This window comes from Pristiophorus japonicus, chromosome 12 (assembly GCF_044704955.1).
Source record: "Pristiophorus japonicus isolate sPriJap1 chromosome 12, sPriJap1.hap1, whole genome shotgun sequence".
In the NCBI taxonomy this organism is placed as follows: domain Eukaryota; kingdom Metazoa; phylum Chordata; class Chondrichthyes; family Pristiophoridae; genus Pristiophorus; species Pristiophorus japonicus.
Genome location: NC_091988.1, coordinates 141529220 through 141549272, shown reverse-complemented (window position 1 = coordinate 141549272; position 20053 = coordinate 141529220). Strand labels below are relative to the sequence as shown.

At 47.6% G+C, this 20053-nt stretch overlaps 1 protein-coding gene across 1 annotated transcript in view; it reads left to right on the top strand.

Annotated features, from left to right (window-relative positions):
- LOC139277486 (cadherin-4-like) overlaps positions 1-20053 on the top strand; it is a 636199-nt gene that overhangs the window by 557813 nt on the left and 58333 nt on the right. Inside the window, exon 12 of the mRNA XM_070895995.1 lies at positions 18672-18905. Coding sequence (XP_070752096.1) covers positions 18672-18905 — 234 coding nt within the window. The remainder of the gene's footprint in view (positions 1-18671; positions 18906-20053) is intronic.

Sequence of the window (20053 nt, the reverse complement as noted above, 5' to 3'; positions counted from 1 at the left end):
TGAGTGGGGTTGGGTGGGGGGGAGAGCGGGTGAGTGGGGGTTGGAGAGAGAGCGAGTGAGTGGGGTGGGGAGGGGGGAGAGCGAGTGTGTAGGTTAGGGGGGGAGCGAGCGAGAGGTGGGGGGTGAGTGCATGTGTGGGGGTGGGGAGCAGCGAGCGAATGCGTGCGTTGGGGGGGGGAAGAGAGCGAGTGCGGGGGGATGGGCGGGGGAGATGGCGGGGCGAGTGCGGTGGGAGAAGGGGGGGCAAGAATTGGGGGGAGAAGGACGGGGCAGAAGGTGGGGGCGAGTGCAGGGGGGAGCGAGTGCAGGCGCGTGCAGGGGGGGAGCGAGTGCGGGGGGGAGAAGGGGGGGGCAGAAGGTGGGGGTGAGTGCAGGGGGGAGCGAGTGCGGGGGGGGAGAAGGGGGCGAGTGCAGGCACGTGCAGGGGGGAGCGAGTGCGGGGGGGGAGAAGGGGGGAGCGAATGCGGGGGGGGGGAAGGTGGGGTGCGAGTGCGGGGGGAAAAGGGGGATGCAAGTGCGTGGGGGGGGAGGGTGGGAGGGAAAGGGGGTGCGAGTGCGTGGGGGGGAAATGTTGGAGGGAAAGGGGGTGCGAGTGCGTGGGGGGGAGGGTGGGAGGGAAAGGGGGTACGAGTGCGTGGGGGGGGGAGGATGGGAGGGAAAGGGGGTACGAGTGCGTGGGGGGGGAGGATGGGAGGGAAAGGGGGGTGCGAGTGCGTGGGGGTGGAAGGGGGAGCGAGTGCGTGGAGGAGCGAAGCGAGGGACGTGGGCGGGGGAGGGGAGCGACAGACGTGAGCGGGGGGGGGGGCGAGGGACGTGGGCGGGGGGAGCGAGGGGCTGGGGAGAGCGAGCGTGTGGGTGGGGGAGGGAGGGAGGGGGGAGTGAGTGCGTGAGGGGGAGGGGGAGGGGAGCGAGTGCATGGGGGGGGAGGCGGGAGGGTAACGAGTACGTGTAGGGGAGGGGGAGGGGAGCGAGTGCATGGGACGGGGGGAGTGAGTGCGTGGAGGAAGGGCAGCGCGATCGTGCGGCGGCGGTGGGAGAACGTCGGGGATCGGGGGGGTGCGTGTGTCTGTGCGGGGGGAGGGGGGAAGCGAGCGAGTGTGTGTGGAGGGGTGCGCGCATTTGTGTCTGTGTGGTGGGAGGCGGGGAGCGAGTGTGTGTGTGTGGGGTTGTGCGTGCGGGGTTGGAGTGTACGGGCAGAGTGTGTTGGGGGAAAGTGTGTGTGTGGGTAGCAAGTGTATTTTATCGTCTCTTGAACACTTAGTTCGACTTAACTTTATCTGGGAGATCTCAGACAACCATGTGGAGCTTTAATATGGCGATCCTTCACAGACCCTCTCTCAATACAGCTCCTTGTATCTCCTAGCTAGAGGGCGCTGTAGAGTATCACGTTACACCATTCCTTTCATAAACAAAAATGAATTAAAGTTAGCTTCAATATAAACTGGTAGTTAACTTCTTATGAATATATGTATTAAATAACTGCAGGTTTAACAAAAAACAAAACTCTTGTCTTATTAATTCTTTATCCAAGTGTCCCGTGTCCATGATTCCTTATTTCTATACGTAGTGCTCCAGATATTTTGGTGTTGTGCGGATTCTATTGCTTAGCCTCAAACTCCGTGGCCCCAAGTTTCATCACGCGGCAAAATAGGTGCCCCTCCGAGCTGGGCGCCCGTTTTTCGCGCCGATATCTGCTTGGCGCAGCGCCCAGGGGGCGGAGCCTACCACTCACGCCGATTTTGTAAGTCGGAGGGGGCGGGTACCATTTCAATGAGTTTTTTCGTGCCGGCAACCCTGCGCGTGCGCGTTGGAGCGTTCACGCACGCGCAGTGTGAAGGAAACTTTGGCACTCGGCCATTTTTGTAGTTCTTTGTAGCTGTTCAATTTTTAACATTTTTTAATAAAACCACATTGCCCTTCCATGATCAGCACTGAGGCTTCTTGCAGCTTTCTCCCCCTGCCGTCAGTCGGGCCCGTCGGGAAACGGCTGCCTCAACTTCTGAGGCTTCCTGCAGCCTTCTCCCTGCCTCCCCCCCCCCCCCCCCCCCCGCTGCCGTCGGTCGGGCCCTCACTGCCTCCCCCCCACTGCCGTCGGGAACGGCTGCCTCAACTTGTGAGGCTACCTGCAGCCTTCTCCCTGCCTGAAAGGCCTGCCTGAAGCACTTTCACACAGGTAGGAACATGGTTTATTTAATCTTTTCTTTGCTTATAAATTTTTATTCAGGTTGGATTTATTTGTATAATATTTGTATAAGTATAACTAAGGATTTATTGTAGAATGTAATGACTTCCCTTTCCCCCCCGCCCCCCCCTCACCTCGTTCCCGACGCCTAATTTGTAACCTGCGCCTGATTTTTTTATGTGTAGACAAGGTTTTTTCAGGCCTACAAAAATCTTCACTTGCTCCATTCTAAGTTAGTTTGGAGTACGTTTTCACTGTGGAAACTTTCAAATCAGGCGTCAGTGGCCGGACACGCCCCCTTTTGAAAAAAAAATTCTGTTCCAAAGTGAAACTGTTCTACCTGACTAGAACTGCAGAAAACTTAAATGTGGAGAATTCCGATTTCTAAGATACTCCGTTCTCCACCAGTTGCTCCTAAAAATCAGGAGCAAATCATGTGGAAACTTGGGGCCTTTGTTTCAGTGGTGTTCTGTGCACTGATCACTTTCGTCCCTCTCTGTGCTCTGAGGGGAAATATCAGGCAATATATCCCTGTTTTCACGTGTTGTAGTTGAAGTGCTGTTTTGTATGTTACTTGGCTGTGTTGGAAATGGATCGTCTGTCGGTGTCACTGAGATCTCTGGAGTTTTGATAAATGTTTCAGCGCTCTTTCTCAGATGTTTCCTATTTCGGCGATACTCACGGCCATCGTTTGTAATGACCCGATATGATCGAATACCAACTTGCTTTTGAACCTGAGCTTTTTGCCACTCTTTGCTTTCTCGTGTTTGTTTCAGTCTCACTGTTTCTCCTTCCTGCAGTGTAGGAAGTGCTGTAGCACCTCTGTTGTAGTAGTGTGCTTGTTTGGCATGAGAGCCATGCAGCCACCAGAAACATCATTGAGCAGACCATCGGAGTGCTGAAGCAACGGTTCCACTGCCTTGACCACTCGGGAGGAGCCCTCCAGTACTCGGCTGAGCAGGAGTCCCTATTCGTCGTTGTCTGCTGCATGCTACACAACTTGGCCAACATGAGGGCGCAGCCATTGCCACCAGGCATAACTTCACTACCTCACGAAGAAAAGCAGGAGGAGAAAGACGAGGAGGACGAACAGCAGCGACAGAGAAGTTAGCCGCTCATTCGGACTTCTGGAAGGTTGGTCCATGACCGCCTCATCAGACTTCGTTTCCAGTGACTTTGAAGCCTCTTTCCAGTTTCTGAGCACATCCCCATCATTCCATCGATTTGTCATTCCATACCTCACCCCAAAATTGAAAAGAGAGACAGCACCAAATCTGCAATATTCCAGTAATAAATTTATCAAAACCAATGACGTGTAACGCCCAGATATCGCTCATTTAGCCACAAAATGGAAACTGACGCCCATTTCTCGGTCACTTATCTGCAAGCGTTACTTTCCCCATATGCATAACGGCGAGAAGAAATAATACCGCCCACCTACTTTTTTTGGGCGGAATCATCAGAATGGGCGATCCCAACGCCCATAATATCATCCAGCGTTACTTTCTTACGTAATTAACGCTGAGATTTAATAATACCGCCCGGCCACTGTTTTTTGTCGTAAAGATCACATTTGCCGAAACTAATGCCCAGTATATCGCTCAAGCTTACTTTCAGCACCTCGCACACATTTTGCCGACAATATCGCTCGCCGATAAAACCGCTGGGAAAAGTGGAACTAGCCGGAATTACTCTCAGCGGTATGGACGCCATGTTCTAAATCACATGTCGCATCATTTAAAAGGCTGCTCTGCTTCAACCTCGGGGGAGTTCGGATGTACTCTGGAGGTCTTTGGAGTTGATGTGAACATCTGAATAAACATCTTATCATACTATGGACGATTGGAATTTATTGGTTTTCTTAGAGGGGATATTCATTCTTTGTGACCAATCGATGGAAAACAGCTATTGGAATGGGGCCTGTCCTTTCTCACCCTCTCTTGATGACCACTTACATGCTGAGACTTGAAATGGCAGAAGGTACGCTCGACATTGTGCCCAATGTAAGACATGACAGACTGATGAGGAGGAGGACCAGATGTTACATCCCCCGCAAGTACAGGGAGAAGCAGTCTTACCTCAACTTGTGCGACACTTCCTGCCTTCACAGATTGTGCTTCCACAAAGAGGTTATCACTGAGGTATGCCAGCTCATAAGGGGAGATCTGCAGCCTGCCAGCACCATCTGTCGAGGTCAAAGTCACCACAGCACTGTCGTTCTAAGCATCGGGTTTGTTTCAGGCCTCAGCTGGCGACATTTGTGGACTGTCTCAGCATGCCACACATTGCTGCATTAGACAGGTCACTGAAGCCCTGTATGCACGCAGGAGGGACTTGATCAGCTTCCCTATCACCAGGGAGGCACAGAGTGAGAGGGCTCTAGGATTCTCCAGAATTGCAAACTTCCCCAAGTTGCAGGGAGCAATAGACTGTGTACGCACATCGCGATGCGGGCACCTTTTAAGGATGCCGAGGTTTTCAGGAACCGCAAGAAATTCCACTCCTTGAATGTGCAACTTGTTGTCGACCACCAGCAAATTATTATGGCAGTGAATGCTAAATTTCCAGGCAGCATCCATGAGGCTCACATCTTGCGTGAGAGCGCTGTATCTGACTTGTTTAACAATCAGCCACAAGGTCAATGCTGGATGGTTGGTGACAAAGGATAGGGCCTCGTAACCTGGCTGATGACCTCCCTGCATAACACCCACACCGAAGCCGAGAGGCGATACAACGAGAGCCACAGAGCCACTCGCAATATCGTGGAGAAAACCATTGGCGTGCTTAAGCAGCACTTTAGATGCCTGGACCACTCAGGAGGTGAGCTCCAATACCACCCTGAACAGTTAGCACAATTCGTGGTGGTGTGCTGCATGCTGCACAACTTGGCTATCAGGAGGGGACAAGAATTGCCTGATGAGTCTGACAGTCCAACTCAGGAGAGAGAAGAGGAGGAGGATGCTGACCTCAGGCCAGACAATCGGGCTGACGCTGAAGCCATGACCCTGCACCCCCGTAGACCGCAAGAAAGGGCTCGTGGTGGCTACATAGCTGCAAGACTCTTACGTCAGGAGCTCACAGATGAGCGATTAGCCTGAAAGAACATTGGTGGTATTTACAAGGCTAACACACTGCAGGATGTGCAGGTCATGCATCAATGTTGTGCATCACCTTGGTGACAGTTAAAGTTAAAGTTGATTGAAGTTAAGTGCAATTATACCCTTTGATAAGGAATCACCAGTGTGTAACAGTGCAGCTATCTGAGCCAATGCGCAACAAGTGTGGGGGAGGGGGGTGTCGGAAAGTGGGGTGTGGGAGAGCTGTGTGCCTGTGTGGGGGGTGGGGGGAGGGGGAGTGGGGGAGTTGTGGGGAAGGGGGAGTGTCTGTTTGGGTGAAGGGGAGGGGGGGGAAAGAGTGTGCGGGGGGAGGGGGAGGGGGAAAAGAGTGTGCGGGGGGAGGGGGCAAAGAGTGTGCGGGGGGAGGGGGAAAAGAGTGTGCTGGGGGAGGGGGAAAAGAGTGTTCGGGGGAGGGGAGGAGGAAAAGAGTGTGCGAGGGGAGGGGGAAAAGAGTGTGCGGGGGAGGGGAGGGGGGGAAGGGGGGGAAGGAGGGGGAGGGGGAAAGAGTGTGCGGGGGAGGGGGAGGGGGGAAAGAGGGGGGAGGGTGGAAAAGAGTGTGCGGAGGAGGGGGGGAAGAGTGTGAGGGGGAGGGAGGAAAGAGTGGGAGGGGGAGGGGGAAAAGAGTGTGTGGGGGGGAGGGGGGAAAGATTGTGTGGGGTGGGGGGAGGGGGGGAAGAGTGTGCGGGGGAGGGGGGAAGAGTGGGAGGGGGGAGGGGGAGGGGGAAAGAGTGTGCGGGGGGAGGGGGAGGGGAGGAAAGAGTGTGCGGGGGAGGGGGAAAGAGTGTGCGGGGGGAGGGGAGGAAAGAGTGTGCGGGGGAGGGGGGGAAAGAGTGTGCGGGGGGAGGGGAGGAAAGAGTGTGCGGGGGAGGGGGGAAAGAGTATGCGGGGAGAGGGGAAAGAGTGTGCGGGGGGAGGGGGAAAAGAGTGTGCGGGGGAGGGGGAAAAGAGAGTGCGGGGGGGAGAAAGAGTGTGCGGGGGAGGGGGAAAAGAGTGTGCGGGGGAGGGGGAAAAGAGAGTGCGGGGGGGAGAAAGAGTGTGCGGGGGAGGGGGAAAAGAGTGTGCGGGGGAGGGGGAAAAGAGTGTGCCGGGGAGGGGTAAGAATGTGCGGGGGGAGGGGGAGAGGGGGGGAAAAGAGTGTGCAGAAGGAGAGGGGGGGAAAGAGTGTGCGGGGGGAGGGGGAGGGGTGGAAAGAGTGTGCGGGGGGAAGGGGAGGGGGAAAGAGTGTGCGGGGGGAGGGGGAGGAGGGGAAAGAGTGTGCGGGGGGAGGGGGAGGAGGGGAAAGAGTGTGCGGGGGGAGGGGGAGGAGGGGAAAGAGTGTGCGGGGGGAGGGCGAGGAGGGGAAAGAGTGTGCGGGGTGAGGGGGAGGAGGGGAAAGAGTGTGCGGGGTGAGGGGGAGGGGGGGAAAGAGTGTGCGGGGTGAGGGGGAGGGGGGAAAGAGTGTGCAGGGGGAGGGGGAGGGGGAAAGAGTGTGCGGGGGAGGGGGAGGAGGGGAAAGAGTGTGCGGAGTGAGGGGGAGGGGGGGAAAGAGTGTGCGGGGTGAGGGGGAGGGGGGGAAAGAGTGTGCAGGGGAGGGGGGGAAGAGTGTGTGGGGGAGGGGGAGGGGGGAAAGAGTGTGCGGGGAGAAGGGGAGGGGGAGAAAGAATGTGCGGGGGGAGGGGTGTGAAGAGTGTGTGGGGGAGGTTGAGGGGTGTGGGGAGGAGTGATTCCCTAGCATAGCTGCTGTCGTGCTTATTTCACATCGACGGGGATCATAGGCTTTTAATTCCAATAATAATTATAACTTGTGCTTTGAAACAGATGAAATTATCAAATATTCTCAGTAATGGTGTTTCGCTTTGTCCTGGAGGAGCAGAAAAAAACAAAATTTTTCAGTTGACTTTCCAGGCACTGCTTCAGCAATGCTTTACACGCCACTCGCTGTTTTAATAAGCTGGAAAATAAGATTTTTGACAAATTGGTACTGGCTGGTGGGAACAACAATGGAACGCTTTCTTGGTTGTATTGTGTATCAGTTTGGGGTAAAAGGAGAGTGCTCATACCTGGATATTGGTCCAAAGTTCTTCCACTAGAATGCGGAAGAAACTGTGCCCTTGCTCTTCTCAAGTGTTCTGTAATGAGGTTTGACCTTGTGTTCTGTAATGTCTGTAAGCTTGTAATGTTTGTAGCGCCACACTGTGGATGTGGACATATTGTGTACTGCAAGTGCAGGGTTAATAATAACAGAACTAGAAAGATTTCCGGAGACTTCCGAGAGAGCTGATTACCATGTTAGGAGCTGTGTGTGGTGTGTTCTGTAAAGATATCTCATTTGGCGACGGAAGATGGAACTTTCGGATGATTTAAAGTTTAAATTTTGTTGGTGAAGATTTCAGCCAGCTGACAAGAGACTTTAGAAGTTTCTGTCTTTGGAAAGAAGCTACAAAATCCGAGGTAAAATACAGCACACGGTGTGAACAGCTAGAGATTAAAATGACAGGTGTAATTGGACATTTGGGGGAATATAGACACGACCGGGAACATTTTAAAGCATATGTGGATCGGCTAGAAATGTATTTCATTGCAAATAACATAATCGAAGTTCCAGACAATGCAGTCCAGAACCGGGCTGTGTTGGAATGTAAGAAAGCAATCTTCTTATTTTAGGCGGGTCCGACATCATACGAAACCCTTGTAAATCTGCTTGTGCCTGACGAGCCAAAGGACACAACGCTTAAAGAGATTTTAATGAAGCTGGAGCAGCACTATAACCCCAAACCGTTAGAAATTGCTGAAAGCTGTCGTTTCGGGATTCGGAATCAAAAAGCTGATGGAAGTATCAGTGATTACATCATAGCATTAAAACAGCTATCGATGCACTGTAATTTTGGAAACTTTCAAAACCGAGCATTACGGAATCGTTTTGTTTGTGGGGTGAAAAATGATGCGATCAGAAGGAAGTAATTGACGACGGATGACTTGACTTTTGAGATTGCTTGTCAGACAGCGAAGCCGATGGGCATGGCTGAACAATATTCCCAAGAATTAAATAATAATTACAGTCAACTGATGTAAATCACCTGCAGGTTCAAAGTAAAAGACGGTGGGGGCCCAAAGTCTCAGAAACTGGAAATTCTAACAGAGCGTCGAAGTCGTGCGATAGGTACCTGGGACAACACATTGCTCAAAGTTGTCCATACGTGAAGGCAGAGTGTTTCTTCTGCAGGAAGACTGGACATCTTGCGAAGGCATGCCGACTGAAGGGTAAACCAGTTTTTAAAGCTATAAGTCCAGCGTTCAAAGCTATGATTAGAAATCCCAAGAGACAGCATAGCATGGAAGAACAACAAGAGGACGACGAGATGTCAGAGTTTCACATCATCAGGAGCACGAGGTTAACGGACAGCGATTTGGAAAGCATCAAAATCCACATAGATGTTGCGGGATTCAAGATACCAATGGAAATCGACATGGGTGCATCCGTGAGTGTAGTACCAGAGTCGCTGTACCTCGACAAATTGCGAACTGGAGAAATCCAAGATAGAGTTGCGGGGCTACTCGGGAGAGAAAATTCCTGTGGTAGGTCGTATCACCGTTCTAGTGAAATATAAAGATCAATTTCAGAACTTGCCTCCAATAGTAGTGAAAGGAGACAAGTCTGCCTTACTAGAAAGAAATTGGTTGAGCTCACTGAAGCTGGATTGGAGTAATATTTTCTGTGTGAAAGCGAGATTTTCATCAACGGATGAGGTTATCAAGCAGTATCCGAAGGTGTTCTGTGAAACGGGCAGTCTGATCCAAGGCTTCAAGGCAAGTGTCAGGGTACAGAAGGACGCTAGATCGGTTTACTACAAGCCACGTTTCGTACCATGTGCACTCAAGGCAAAGTTGAGCAAGAACTCAAAAGACTAGAGACTGAGAACATTATTTGTAAGATAGATCGATGTAATTGGGCTACATCCATTGTTTTTGTACCTAAGTCCGATGGTAAGGTAAGATTGTGTGGTGATTATAAAGTAACCGTAAACCAAGTTCTAGAGGGTAATGTCCCCAATACATTGCTGAATATAGAAGACTTGTTCACAACACTGACAGGTGGTCAGATCTTCTCAAAACTGGATCTTACGAATGCCTACTTACAGCTTGAATTAGATGAGGAGTCCAAGTCATGTTTGACTATAAATACTCATCGAGGCCTATATCAATTTAATAGGCTACCGTTTGGAGTGTTTTCCGGCCTCTGCCATATTCCAAGGGGTGATGAACCAGACTTTGCAAGGTATTGAAGGGGTAGTATGTTATTTGGATGAAGTCCTCAAACGGCTAGAGAAGCACAGAGTACGAGTGTCTGCTCGTAAGTGTGAGTTATTTAAAAACTCAGTGGAGTACTTAGGGTACAGAGTAGACAAAGCTGGTTTACATCCAACCATGGAAAAATTGGATGCAATCAGAAATGCACCCACTCCCAGGAATGTCACTGACCTTTGTTCCTTCTTGGTTCTTTTGAACTATTATGGGAAGTTCCTACCAAATTTGGCTACAGTATTACATCCACTGAATGAACTTTTGAAAAAACAGGTCCATTGGAAGTGGTCAAAAGAATGCGATACAGCATTCCAGGAGTGTAAAAGCAAATTGGTAGAGAGCACCATGTTAGTTCACTATGACACATCTAAGGAGATTACGCTCGCATGTGATGCCTCTCCATATGGAGTTGGGGCAGTAATCTCTCATGTATTAAGTAGTGGGGAGGAGAGACCAATTGCTTTTGCTTCACGCACTCTCACTGCCAGTGAGAGTAATTCTGCGCAAATTGAAAGGGAAGCTTTGGCATTAATTTTTGGGGTCAAGAAGTTTCACATATACATGTATGGTCGTAAGTTTACCATCGTTACGGACCATAAGCCCCGAACAGCAATCCTCCATCTAAAGTCCCCAGTTCCAACATTAGCTGCAGCCCGAATGCAGAGATGGGCTTTGATTTTGTCAGCATATACATATGATATTGAATACAGACGATCAGCTGATCACAGTAATGCTGATGCAATGTCTAGATTGCCTTCCCCATCACAAGTTACACCCGATAGGGAAGAAGTGTTTTATTTTTCATACATTGATGAACTGCCAGTCATAGCTGAAGAGATTGGTAGAGCAACCAAACATGACCCAGTGATGTCAAAGGTGTATGAGTATATTGCAAATGGATGGCCAAACCAGGTAACAGACAAAGATACACATCCATTCTTCATTCGTAGGAATGAATTATCAGTCGATAAAGATTGTATCGTATGGGGTGCAAGAGTGGTTATTCCAAATAAATTCAGGTCCAAATTATTAGGAGACCTCCATGACCAGCACCTGGGAATGTGCTTGACCAAGAGTTTTGCACGCAGTTATTTATGGTGGCCAGGTCTTGATAAAGATATAGAGTACATCGTGAGTCAGTGTACGACATGTTTAATCGGTAAGCAAGCAACCACTACCAGTACCATTACAGCCATGGAAATGGCCTCCCAAGGTGTGGTAAAGGCTACATATTGATTTTGCTGAGTTAGAAGGACAACAATTGTTCATTGTGATTGATAGCCATTCGAAGTGGGTTGAGATGTTTCCAATGTGGAAAATAACAAGAAGTAAAACATTGGACATTTTACGAAAATTATTTTCTTCATTTGGCCTCCCTGAAGAAATTATTTCAGATAATGGACCACAATTTCGTTCAGAAGAATTTGCACAATTCACGAGCAAAAATGGTGTGAAACATACCAAGGTTCCACCATACCATCCTGCTTCGAATGGTGCAGCAGAGCGCACTGTACAAATTGTAAAACATGCCCTCATAAAACAAATGTTAGATCCAAATCCAAGGAAACGACAGTTGTCATTGGATCACAAATTGGATAATTATTTTTGATTACATATCAAAACATTCCTCATACAACTACTGGTAGAACACCAGCAGAGTTGTTTCTCAAACGACAGCCTCAAACCAGATTCTTGTTGTTAAAGCCAAATTTGGCACAGTCTGTAGAAGAGACACAATTAAGACAGAAAGAGAATCCGGATAGAGGTAGAGTAAAAGAGAGAAGTGTGAAATTAAACCAGAAGGTGAGAGTGAAGAACCATCAGCATAAATGGTTAAACTGGTTACCAGGAAGAGTGGTGAAGATATGTGGTCCTTGCACATATTTGGTAAAGATGTTTGATAATGGACAGGTTAGGTTTGTTCATATTGATCATATTTTACCTACATGGAAGGAGTTGAAGGTGGGGAATGATTCAATTATTTCTGACTCGGATAGTTTTGATATACCAGTAGCAAATCCTAAATCCAATGTACTGGAAACAAATCCAGGAGAGAATCAGAATGAAAGTCTGAGTCCGAGTCAGGAAAACAAAGAGCCTGAAGTTAGAGTGAGTTCAAATGAAAATCAAGGAAATTCCATGGAGGAAAACGTTCCTCAGGATGAGCCTCGAATGAGTTTAGATTCGAGACCATGTTTGAAAGGTTCTGTTCGAGAGCGAAGGTATCCTCTTTGAAACAGAAAACACGTGGTAAAGTTAAATTTATAAATATGGAAAGAAATGTATATCCTGTGTTATGTATAAACATGAAAGTTATGTATGATGTTTGTATTGATGGCTTCTTCATTCAGGAGGGAGAAGTGTAATGTCTGTAAGCTTGTAGCTCCACACTGGATGTGGACGTATTGGGTACTGCAAGTGTAGGGTTAATAAACAGAACTCAGCAGATTTCCGGAGACTTCCGAGAGAGCTGCCTGCCATGTTAGGAAGCTGTGTGTGCTGTGTTCTGTGAATATATCACATATATGAGTTCGTTATGATTGGTCTTTTGAACATTTCTGGAAAGTAGCTTCCTTAAGACTGATTTTTACAAGTGCACAGTCAAACTCATTACTAACTATAGAACTGTCTCAGATGGCTTTGTGTTTGATTCTAAGTATATTTGGCGGTTACACTGTATGTAACCATCCCAGAGCATATTGGTCTATAATTCATATTGTACAATACTATTGCAGGCAGTACTACTGCTTTTTTGCTGGACATCAAACTGAAAAGATGTTCATGGAAATAAGACTGTTTCTAGCATAAATAAACTCTTTTCAGTTCAACGATTGATCTAATGGTTGCCGTTTGCAGAATCCTTTCGACTGTGTTCTACTCATCTCAGCAGGTGTCTACCATTCAGGTTTTCTGAAATAACACATGCTGATGATCACAAAAAATGAAATCTCTAATAAAGCCTGCATATGTACCATTTTCAAAGCCTGGCCCACTGTTTCTTGAACTTGGTTTGGCACGTGATCTGATCTGATCTTCTGTTGCTCATTCATCTAGATATATCATACTCGGCATTTGGCTTCAACCCGGCCTGCCCCAGAACATTTACAGCATTATACTCGACAGATCTATTTCGAAGTATTCTAGTTGAAAAGTTTTGTTTTGAATATCCATAGCTTTTGACTTGGAATATTTGGATAAAAATTGAGCAATTTAAGTAGCTGCTCTATGCTTTTGCAAACCTGATATAAAGATTTGGCAGATATATTACTTCATGTTGATTTGAGCAGTAATTGCAAGTATAATTGATCTGGCAGAACTGATAACCATCAAGTTTTGTCCTGATATAATTTAAGCCTCAGCATTTACATACACATTTTTACCAAAATGCAGTATGGGGGGACCATGTACTCAAAATCACCATGACAAACCAAAACACTTCACCACGACATTGAGGCAGAGGTACAAATAACCTACTTTTTTGGAGAATTTATAAAGTTCTGGACACTTTAAAGGGTGATCCAGCACTGAATGGACAGCCCACGATTTCTGTTGACATGCTCTGACCAGCCTACAATGGGTGTTCTATAATGAGAGAGGATTAATTAGCAATCTTGTTGTGCGAGGCCCCTTGGGGAAGAGTGACCATAATATGGTAGAATTATTCATAAAGATGGAGAGTGACACAGTTAATTTAGAGACTCAGGTCCTGAACTTAAAGAAAGATAACTTTGATGGTATGAGACGTGAATTGGCTAGGAAAGACTGGCGAACGATACCTAAAGGGCTGACGGTGGATAGGCAATGGCAGACATTTAAAGATGACTGGATGAACTTCAACAATTGTACATCCTGTCTGGCGTAAAAATAAAACGGGGAAGGTAGCTCAACCGTGGCTAACAAGGGAAATTAAGGATAGTGTTAAATCCAAGGAAGAGGCATACAAATTGGCCAGAAAAAGCAGCAAACTTGAGGACTGGGAGAAATTTAGAATTCAGCAGAGGAGGACAAAGGGTTTAATTAGGAGTGGGAAATAGAGTATGAGAGTAAGCTTGCAGGGAACATAAAAACTGACTGCAAAGCTTCTATAGATATGTGAAGAGAAAAAGATTAGTGAAGACAAATGTAGGTCCCTTGCAGTCAGAATCAGGTGAATTTATAATGGGGAACAAAGAAATGGCAGACCAATTGAACAAATACTTTGGTTCTGTCTTCACTAAGGAAGACACAAATAATCTTCCGGAAATACAAGGGGACCGAGGGTCTAGTGAGAAAGAGGAACTGAAGGAAATCCTTATTAGTCAGGAAATTGTGTTAGGGAAATAGATGGGACTGCAGGCCGATAAATCCCCAGGGCCTGAGAGTCTGCATCCCAGAGTACTTAAGGAAGTGGCCCTAGAAATAGTGGATGCATTAGTGGCCATTTTCCAACATTCTATAGACTCTGGATCAGTTCCTATGGATTGGATGGTAGCTAATGTAACCCCACTTTTTTTAAAAAAGGAGGAAGAGAGAAAAGAGGGAATTATAGACTGGTTAGCCTGACATTGGTCGTGGGACAAATGTTGGAATCAATTATTAAAGATTTAATAGCAGTGCATTTGGAAAGCAGTGACAGGATCTGTCCATGTCAGCATGGATTTATGAAAGGGAAATCATGCTTGACAAATCTTCCAGAATTTTTTGAGGATGTAACTAGTAGAGTGGACAATGAGAACCAGTGGATGTGGTATATTTGGACTTTCAAAAGGCTCCCACATGAGATTAGTGTGCAAAATTAAAGCACATGGTATTGGGGGTAATGTACTGACGTGGATAGAGAACTGGTTGGCAGACAGGAAGCAAAGAGTAGGAATAAACGGGTCCTTTTCAGAATGGCAGACAGTGACTAGTAGGGTACCACAAGGTTCTGTGCTGGGATCTCAGCTATTTACAATATACATTAATGATTTAGACGCACACTAAGCTGGGTGGCAGTCTGAGCTGTGAGGAGGATGCTAAGAGGCTGCAGGGTGACTTGGATAGGTTCGGTGAGTGGGCAAATGCATGGCAGATGCAGTATAATGTAGATAAATGTGAGGTTATCCACTTTGGTGGCAAAAACAGGAAGGCAGAATATTATCTGAAAGGTGACCGATTAGGAAAAAGGGAGGTGCAACGAGACCTGGGTGTCATGGTACATCAGTCATTGAAAATTGGCATGCAGGTACAGCAGGCGGTGAAGAAGGCAAATGGCATGTTGGCCTTCATAGCGAGAGGATTTGAGTATAGGAGCAGGGAGGTCTTATTACAGTTGTACAGGGCCTTAGTGAAGCCACACCTTGAATATTGTGTACAGTTTTGGTCTCCTAATCTGAGGAAGGACATTCTTGCTATTGATAAGAGTGCAGCGAAGGTTCACCAGACTAATTCTTGGGATGACAGGACTGACATATGAAGAAAGACTGGATCGACTAGGCTTATATGCACTGGAATTTAGAAGAATGAGAGGGGATCTCATAGAAACATATAAAATGCTGATGGGATTGGACAGGTTAGATGCAGGAAGAATGTTCCTGATGTTGGGGAAGTCCAGAACCAGGAGTCACAGTCTAAGGATAAGGGGTAAGCCATTTAGGACTGAGATGAGGAGAAACTTCTTCACTCAGAGAATTATGAACCGATGGAATTCTCTACCACAGAAAGTTGTTGAGGCCAGTTTGTTAGTTATTTTCAAAAGGGAGTTAGATGTGACCCTTACGGCTAAAGGGATCAAGGGGTATGGAGAGAAAGCAGGAATGGGGCACTAAAGTTGCATGATAAGCCATGATCATATTGAATGGTGGTGCAGGCTCAAAGGGCCAAATGGCCTACTCCTGCACCTACTTTCTATGTTTCTATGCTCTCTCTGAGCACCACTTCCACGGGGAGTGGCAAATCGTAGAATTTCCCCTTGGCTTTAATGCAAGAAACAAATGGTTGGCACGTGCAGAGAAGAGTATAGACCAGTAAAATGTTGTTCTGCTGACTGGAACTACAGAACTGATTTTGAATTAACACTAAATGTGGCAGCCTTAGATGTTTCAAGTAAATCGAAACCTATTTAATTTGAATATTTTTTTTAATTTGGTGTTGGGATGTGGCCAACTTTGGCAAAACCACATTTATTGCCCATCCCTAGTTGCTCTGAAATGATGACGACAGGCCCTTTAACCTGCCACAGTCTGTGTGGTGATGGTGCTTTCCATGGCTATCAAGACTTTAATGCCACTCAAAGGGCCCAACATTGGCCATGACTTGCATCAATTTTTTTGGAGTAAGTTTTTTCTGGCGTAAATTAGAAAATGTCATTTCCCCCGAAAAATTTGCTCTGGAGTAAGTCAGTTAGGTACGATTTTTTTTTTAGGTCAGTTTTTTTTTCAAAAGGTTGTGTTCCCAGACACTTATGACAGTTTTGGCCATTTATGCCACTTTGGCCAGCAAAAACGTAATCCAAATCCACTTAGGTCAGCATTATGTGGCCAGCTCTGAAAAACCTTGCGGGCATTTAAGAAAAAGCAGCGCACATTCTGCAGACATTAAGGCGGGGAGGGAAGGGATCTGGAGAGGACCTCAACAACCAAGCAGTAAACATTAAGGAAAAGCTCAAGCCATTAAAATACAATAAATAAAAGAAGTAAATCCTACCTTATCTTTAAAGTCTGCCCGGGAAATGCAGCGGGCCAGCCTGTGTGTGAGGCTGTTCGGCCTGGGATAGGGAGGGACGACGCGCACCAGCGAAGTCACAGCTGCTGGGCCGGGGGCGGCGCTGAGCGACCAGAGGAATCACAGCTCCTGGATCTGGAAGTCTCATCTCACCATCTTACCCACCTTCCCTACCCCCAAACTCTGCTCCTTCCCCCCCCCCCCAAACTTTGCTCCTTCCCCCCCCCAAACTCTGCTCCTTCCCCCCCCCCAAACTCTGCTCCTTCCCCCCCCCAAACTCTGCTCCTTCCCCCTCCCCCAAACTCTGCTCCTTCCCCCCCCCAAACTCTGCTCCTTCCCCCCCTGCAAACTCTGCTCCTTCCCCCCCCCCAAACTCTGCTCCTTCCCCCCCCAAACTCTGCTCCTTCCCCCCCCCCCCAAACTCTGCTCCTTCCCCCCCCCAAACTCTGCTCCTTCCCCCCCCCCCAAACTCTGCTCCTTCCCCCCCCAAACTCTGCACCTTCCCCCCCCCCAAACTCTGCTCCTTGCCTCCCCCAAACTCTGCTCCTTCCCTCCCCAAAACTCTCCTCCCCCCCCAAACTCTGCTCCTTCCCCCCCCAAACTCTCCTCCTCCCTCCCCCAAAACTCTCCTCCTCCCCCAAACTCTGCTCCTCCTCCCCCCCCAAAAACTCTCCTCCTCCCCCCCCAAAAACTCTCCTCCTCCCCCCCCCCAAAACTCTCCTCCTCCTCCAAAACTCTCCTCCTCCTCCCCCCCAAAACTCTCCACCTCCTCCCCTCCCAAAACTCTCCACCTTCCCCCCAAAACTCTCCTCCTCCCCCAAAACTCTCCTCCTCCCCTGCAAAACTCTCCTCCTCCCCCCAAAAAAACTCTCCTTCTCTTCCCCCCCCCAAACTCTCCTCCACCTCCCCCCCCCAAAAGTCTCCTCCTCCCCCCCCAAAAGTCTCCTCCTCCTCCCCCAAAACTCTCCTCCTCCTCCTCCTCCCCCAAAACTCTCCTCCTCCCCCCAAAACTCTCCTCCTCCTCCCCACCCAAATCACTCTTCCTTCCCACCTCCCCGCTGCCCCCTGCAATCAAAAGTTTCAAGCACAGCCTCACAAGCACAGCCAACTAAATAAAAAATAAAAGCAAAGTCCTTATCTGCCTGGGAACTCAGCAGGCCGGCTGGCCAGGGATAGGGTGCGGCGAGATAGGGCGTCCCTTTGGCCTGGGATAGGGGCTGCGAGCATCGGGTCCTGCTCACAGCCCACAGGACGCGCTGGGAGGGCAAGAGCATGCGCGCAGCTCCCACTGAGCATGCGCGCAGGTGCCGGTTGTGCTTTCTGCACTGGCCTATTGCTCCGCCCCCTCCTTCAGCCTCCACGCCACGTCACGACTCCAGGGACTCCGAAGAGCGGCCAGGATGGGGCCCCTTTTTTCTGTCGCCCTTTCCAGCGCGCAAAGTCGGCACGCTTCAGGTCAGTGCACCGAAAAAAGGGGTTGGGCAATGTTGGGCCCAAAGTCTCGGGAAAGGGAAAACTCTAACCCATTTGATCTTGTTTTGCCACATGGAGATTGAAGTAGACACTGAATGTCAATGAAAGTGTAGCACAAATGAGTAGTCAGAAAGTTACGCTTGCTACTTATTGAAATTTAATACCAAACTCATATTTTGATAGCCTGGTGACAATAAAGCACTCTGAACTGTGTTTCCAAATATTACTTGCTAACTCTTATTAACGACCTGAGGTGAATTTACACTCTCTGGGGGAAAGGTTCTGCAAGGTTCCCCTGATCTTGAGCCATAACTTGAGCAGAAGAACAAGAGAATCGCTGGTGAAACAATGCAAAGGGCCTTTTTAAAAAATGCTTTCACCAATTTGTAGGTGTCCTGCATTCTTTCTCCAAAATTTTACAGTTACTGCAACTAACCAGCATTGTTCATATTAAGTGTGTGTTTACACGCCAACATTATCATTGATGCAAAGGAGTAGGGGATTGGGAGAATCTCCACCGAAACTCTGGGTGCACACGCTTAATTTTGGTGCAAAGCCGAAATCAAATTTGCAATGTAACTGGTGTGAAAAGGCCCAACTTAACTGAAGCAAAATGGAGGGAGATCCCTTCTCCCAGCAGCTTTGTCCTGCTGCATTCCAGTCCATTTACGCTATAACTGCAGCAGTGCCAAGTTGAACCTTTTTGCACCAGTGGCACAGTTGGCGTGTAAATGCAGCCTTAGCATGAACAATGAGGTTAGCATCTGTGCTAAGATACTTTTGTCTCATGTAAAATATAGTAAGTACATTCTGAAATAAAACTCAAGGTTTTTGAATCATCAAACGTTATTGATGATATTCTGACTTGCCCAACTTGAGATGTAATTGCTTTAATAAACTGTTCACCATGAACTAACAAGTGTGTTCTCTTCATACAGGCAAACCTGCAGCAAGTGGCACTGGCACCTTTCAAATTTACCTCATCGATGTTAATGATAATGCACCTGAGCTGATTCCTAAAGAGGCCCAGATTTGTGAAAAGCCTAATCCAAATGCGATAAACATCACAGCAGGAGACGCCGACAGAGATCCAAACACAGGCCCCTTTGTGTTTGAACTGGCATATAAACCATCGGGTGTCAAGAAGAACTGGACAATCACCCGTTTAAATGGTAAGACATGACCCTGCACAACACTCCAAGTTAGGCGATGGGTGTAATTAGGTGTTGATGGTGACTGCCACATTGTAAGAACAAAATAAACCTCTAAACTCCATTGAGTTAAAATTCTCGTCTAAAGTAAAAATTGAAATGTAATTAAGTGTTACTCATAATACAGCCCTGTAACATTTTCAAACCCCTTGACCCTCTTCGCCTAACCTGTTGCTCTCCGGGTCTTTACTCGTAGCTGTTTGGCAGTGGTACGTTTCCCCAGCTTTACTTATTGGACTTTGCAGGCATAGTCTCACATCTCAACGCTCTGCGGTCACAGTTGTTGCATGTGAGAGTGGCCCTCGAGAGAAAGATAGAGTTACACTGCTGTAACCTATTGTATGCTAGCACATGAGTGAACTTCTTACCCTTAGAATGTTTTTTTTCCAGCGCTACAGGCAGAATGTGGTTCCAAGAATTCCGAGTTCCAATCCTGTTGGTGAAACCACTCTGTTAATATTGCATTGTTGTTTCACTGACAGAAACTAGAACAAAAAGTTGGAGTTAGTTTTCACAGTCACATATGGAGCAACTTCCTCTTTCCCACCAGAACAATCCAGGAATGTGAATTTCTTTGGCTGCTTGGTCACTGATATGCTCGAATAACTGGATATTTTAGCAATACCACAAAGTGACCCTTTAAGATAGAATTACATTTTTGCTGCTGAAATCTGTCACTCACCTCTTTGGATACTGGATTCTTTTATTTACAATTTCTGCACAATATTTTATAACATTACAAACTACATCATGTGGAATTTTCTGCAATAAGCTAGAAATCATGCTGTTAAAAAGCTGATAACATTTAATTGAGTGGAGATTGCAGTCATTTAATTTTTTCTTCTAAGTATAAATTATAGTGGGTTTTTGTGCTAAATTACTTCTGACTTCATATATTATTTACTTAAAAACATGAAAATAATTTGTTTAATAGTTTGCCCTAAAATGGATTTTTTTATGTAAACTACAATCCAGTGCAAAATAGGCTCGGGGGTAAATTTCGGGAGGCCCGATTCCTGGGCTGGGGCCTCACTGGAGGGAGTGAAGATCAATACCATTCATTTGCAGTATTTGCATTACTTCTGATTTTTCAGTACTCTGTCTTGGCT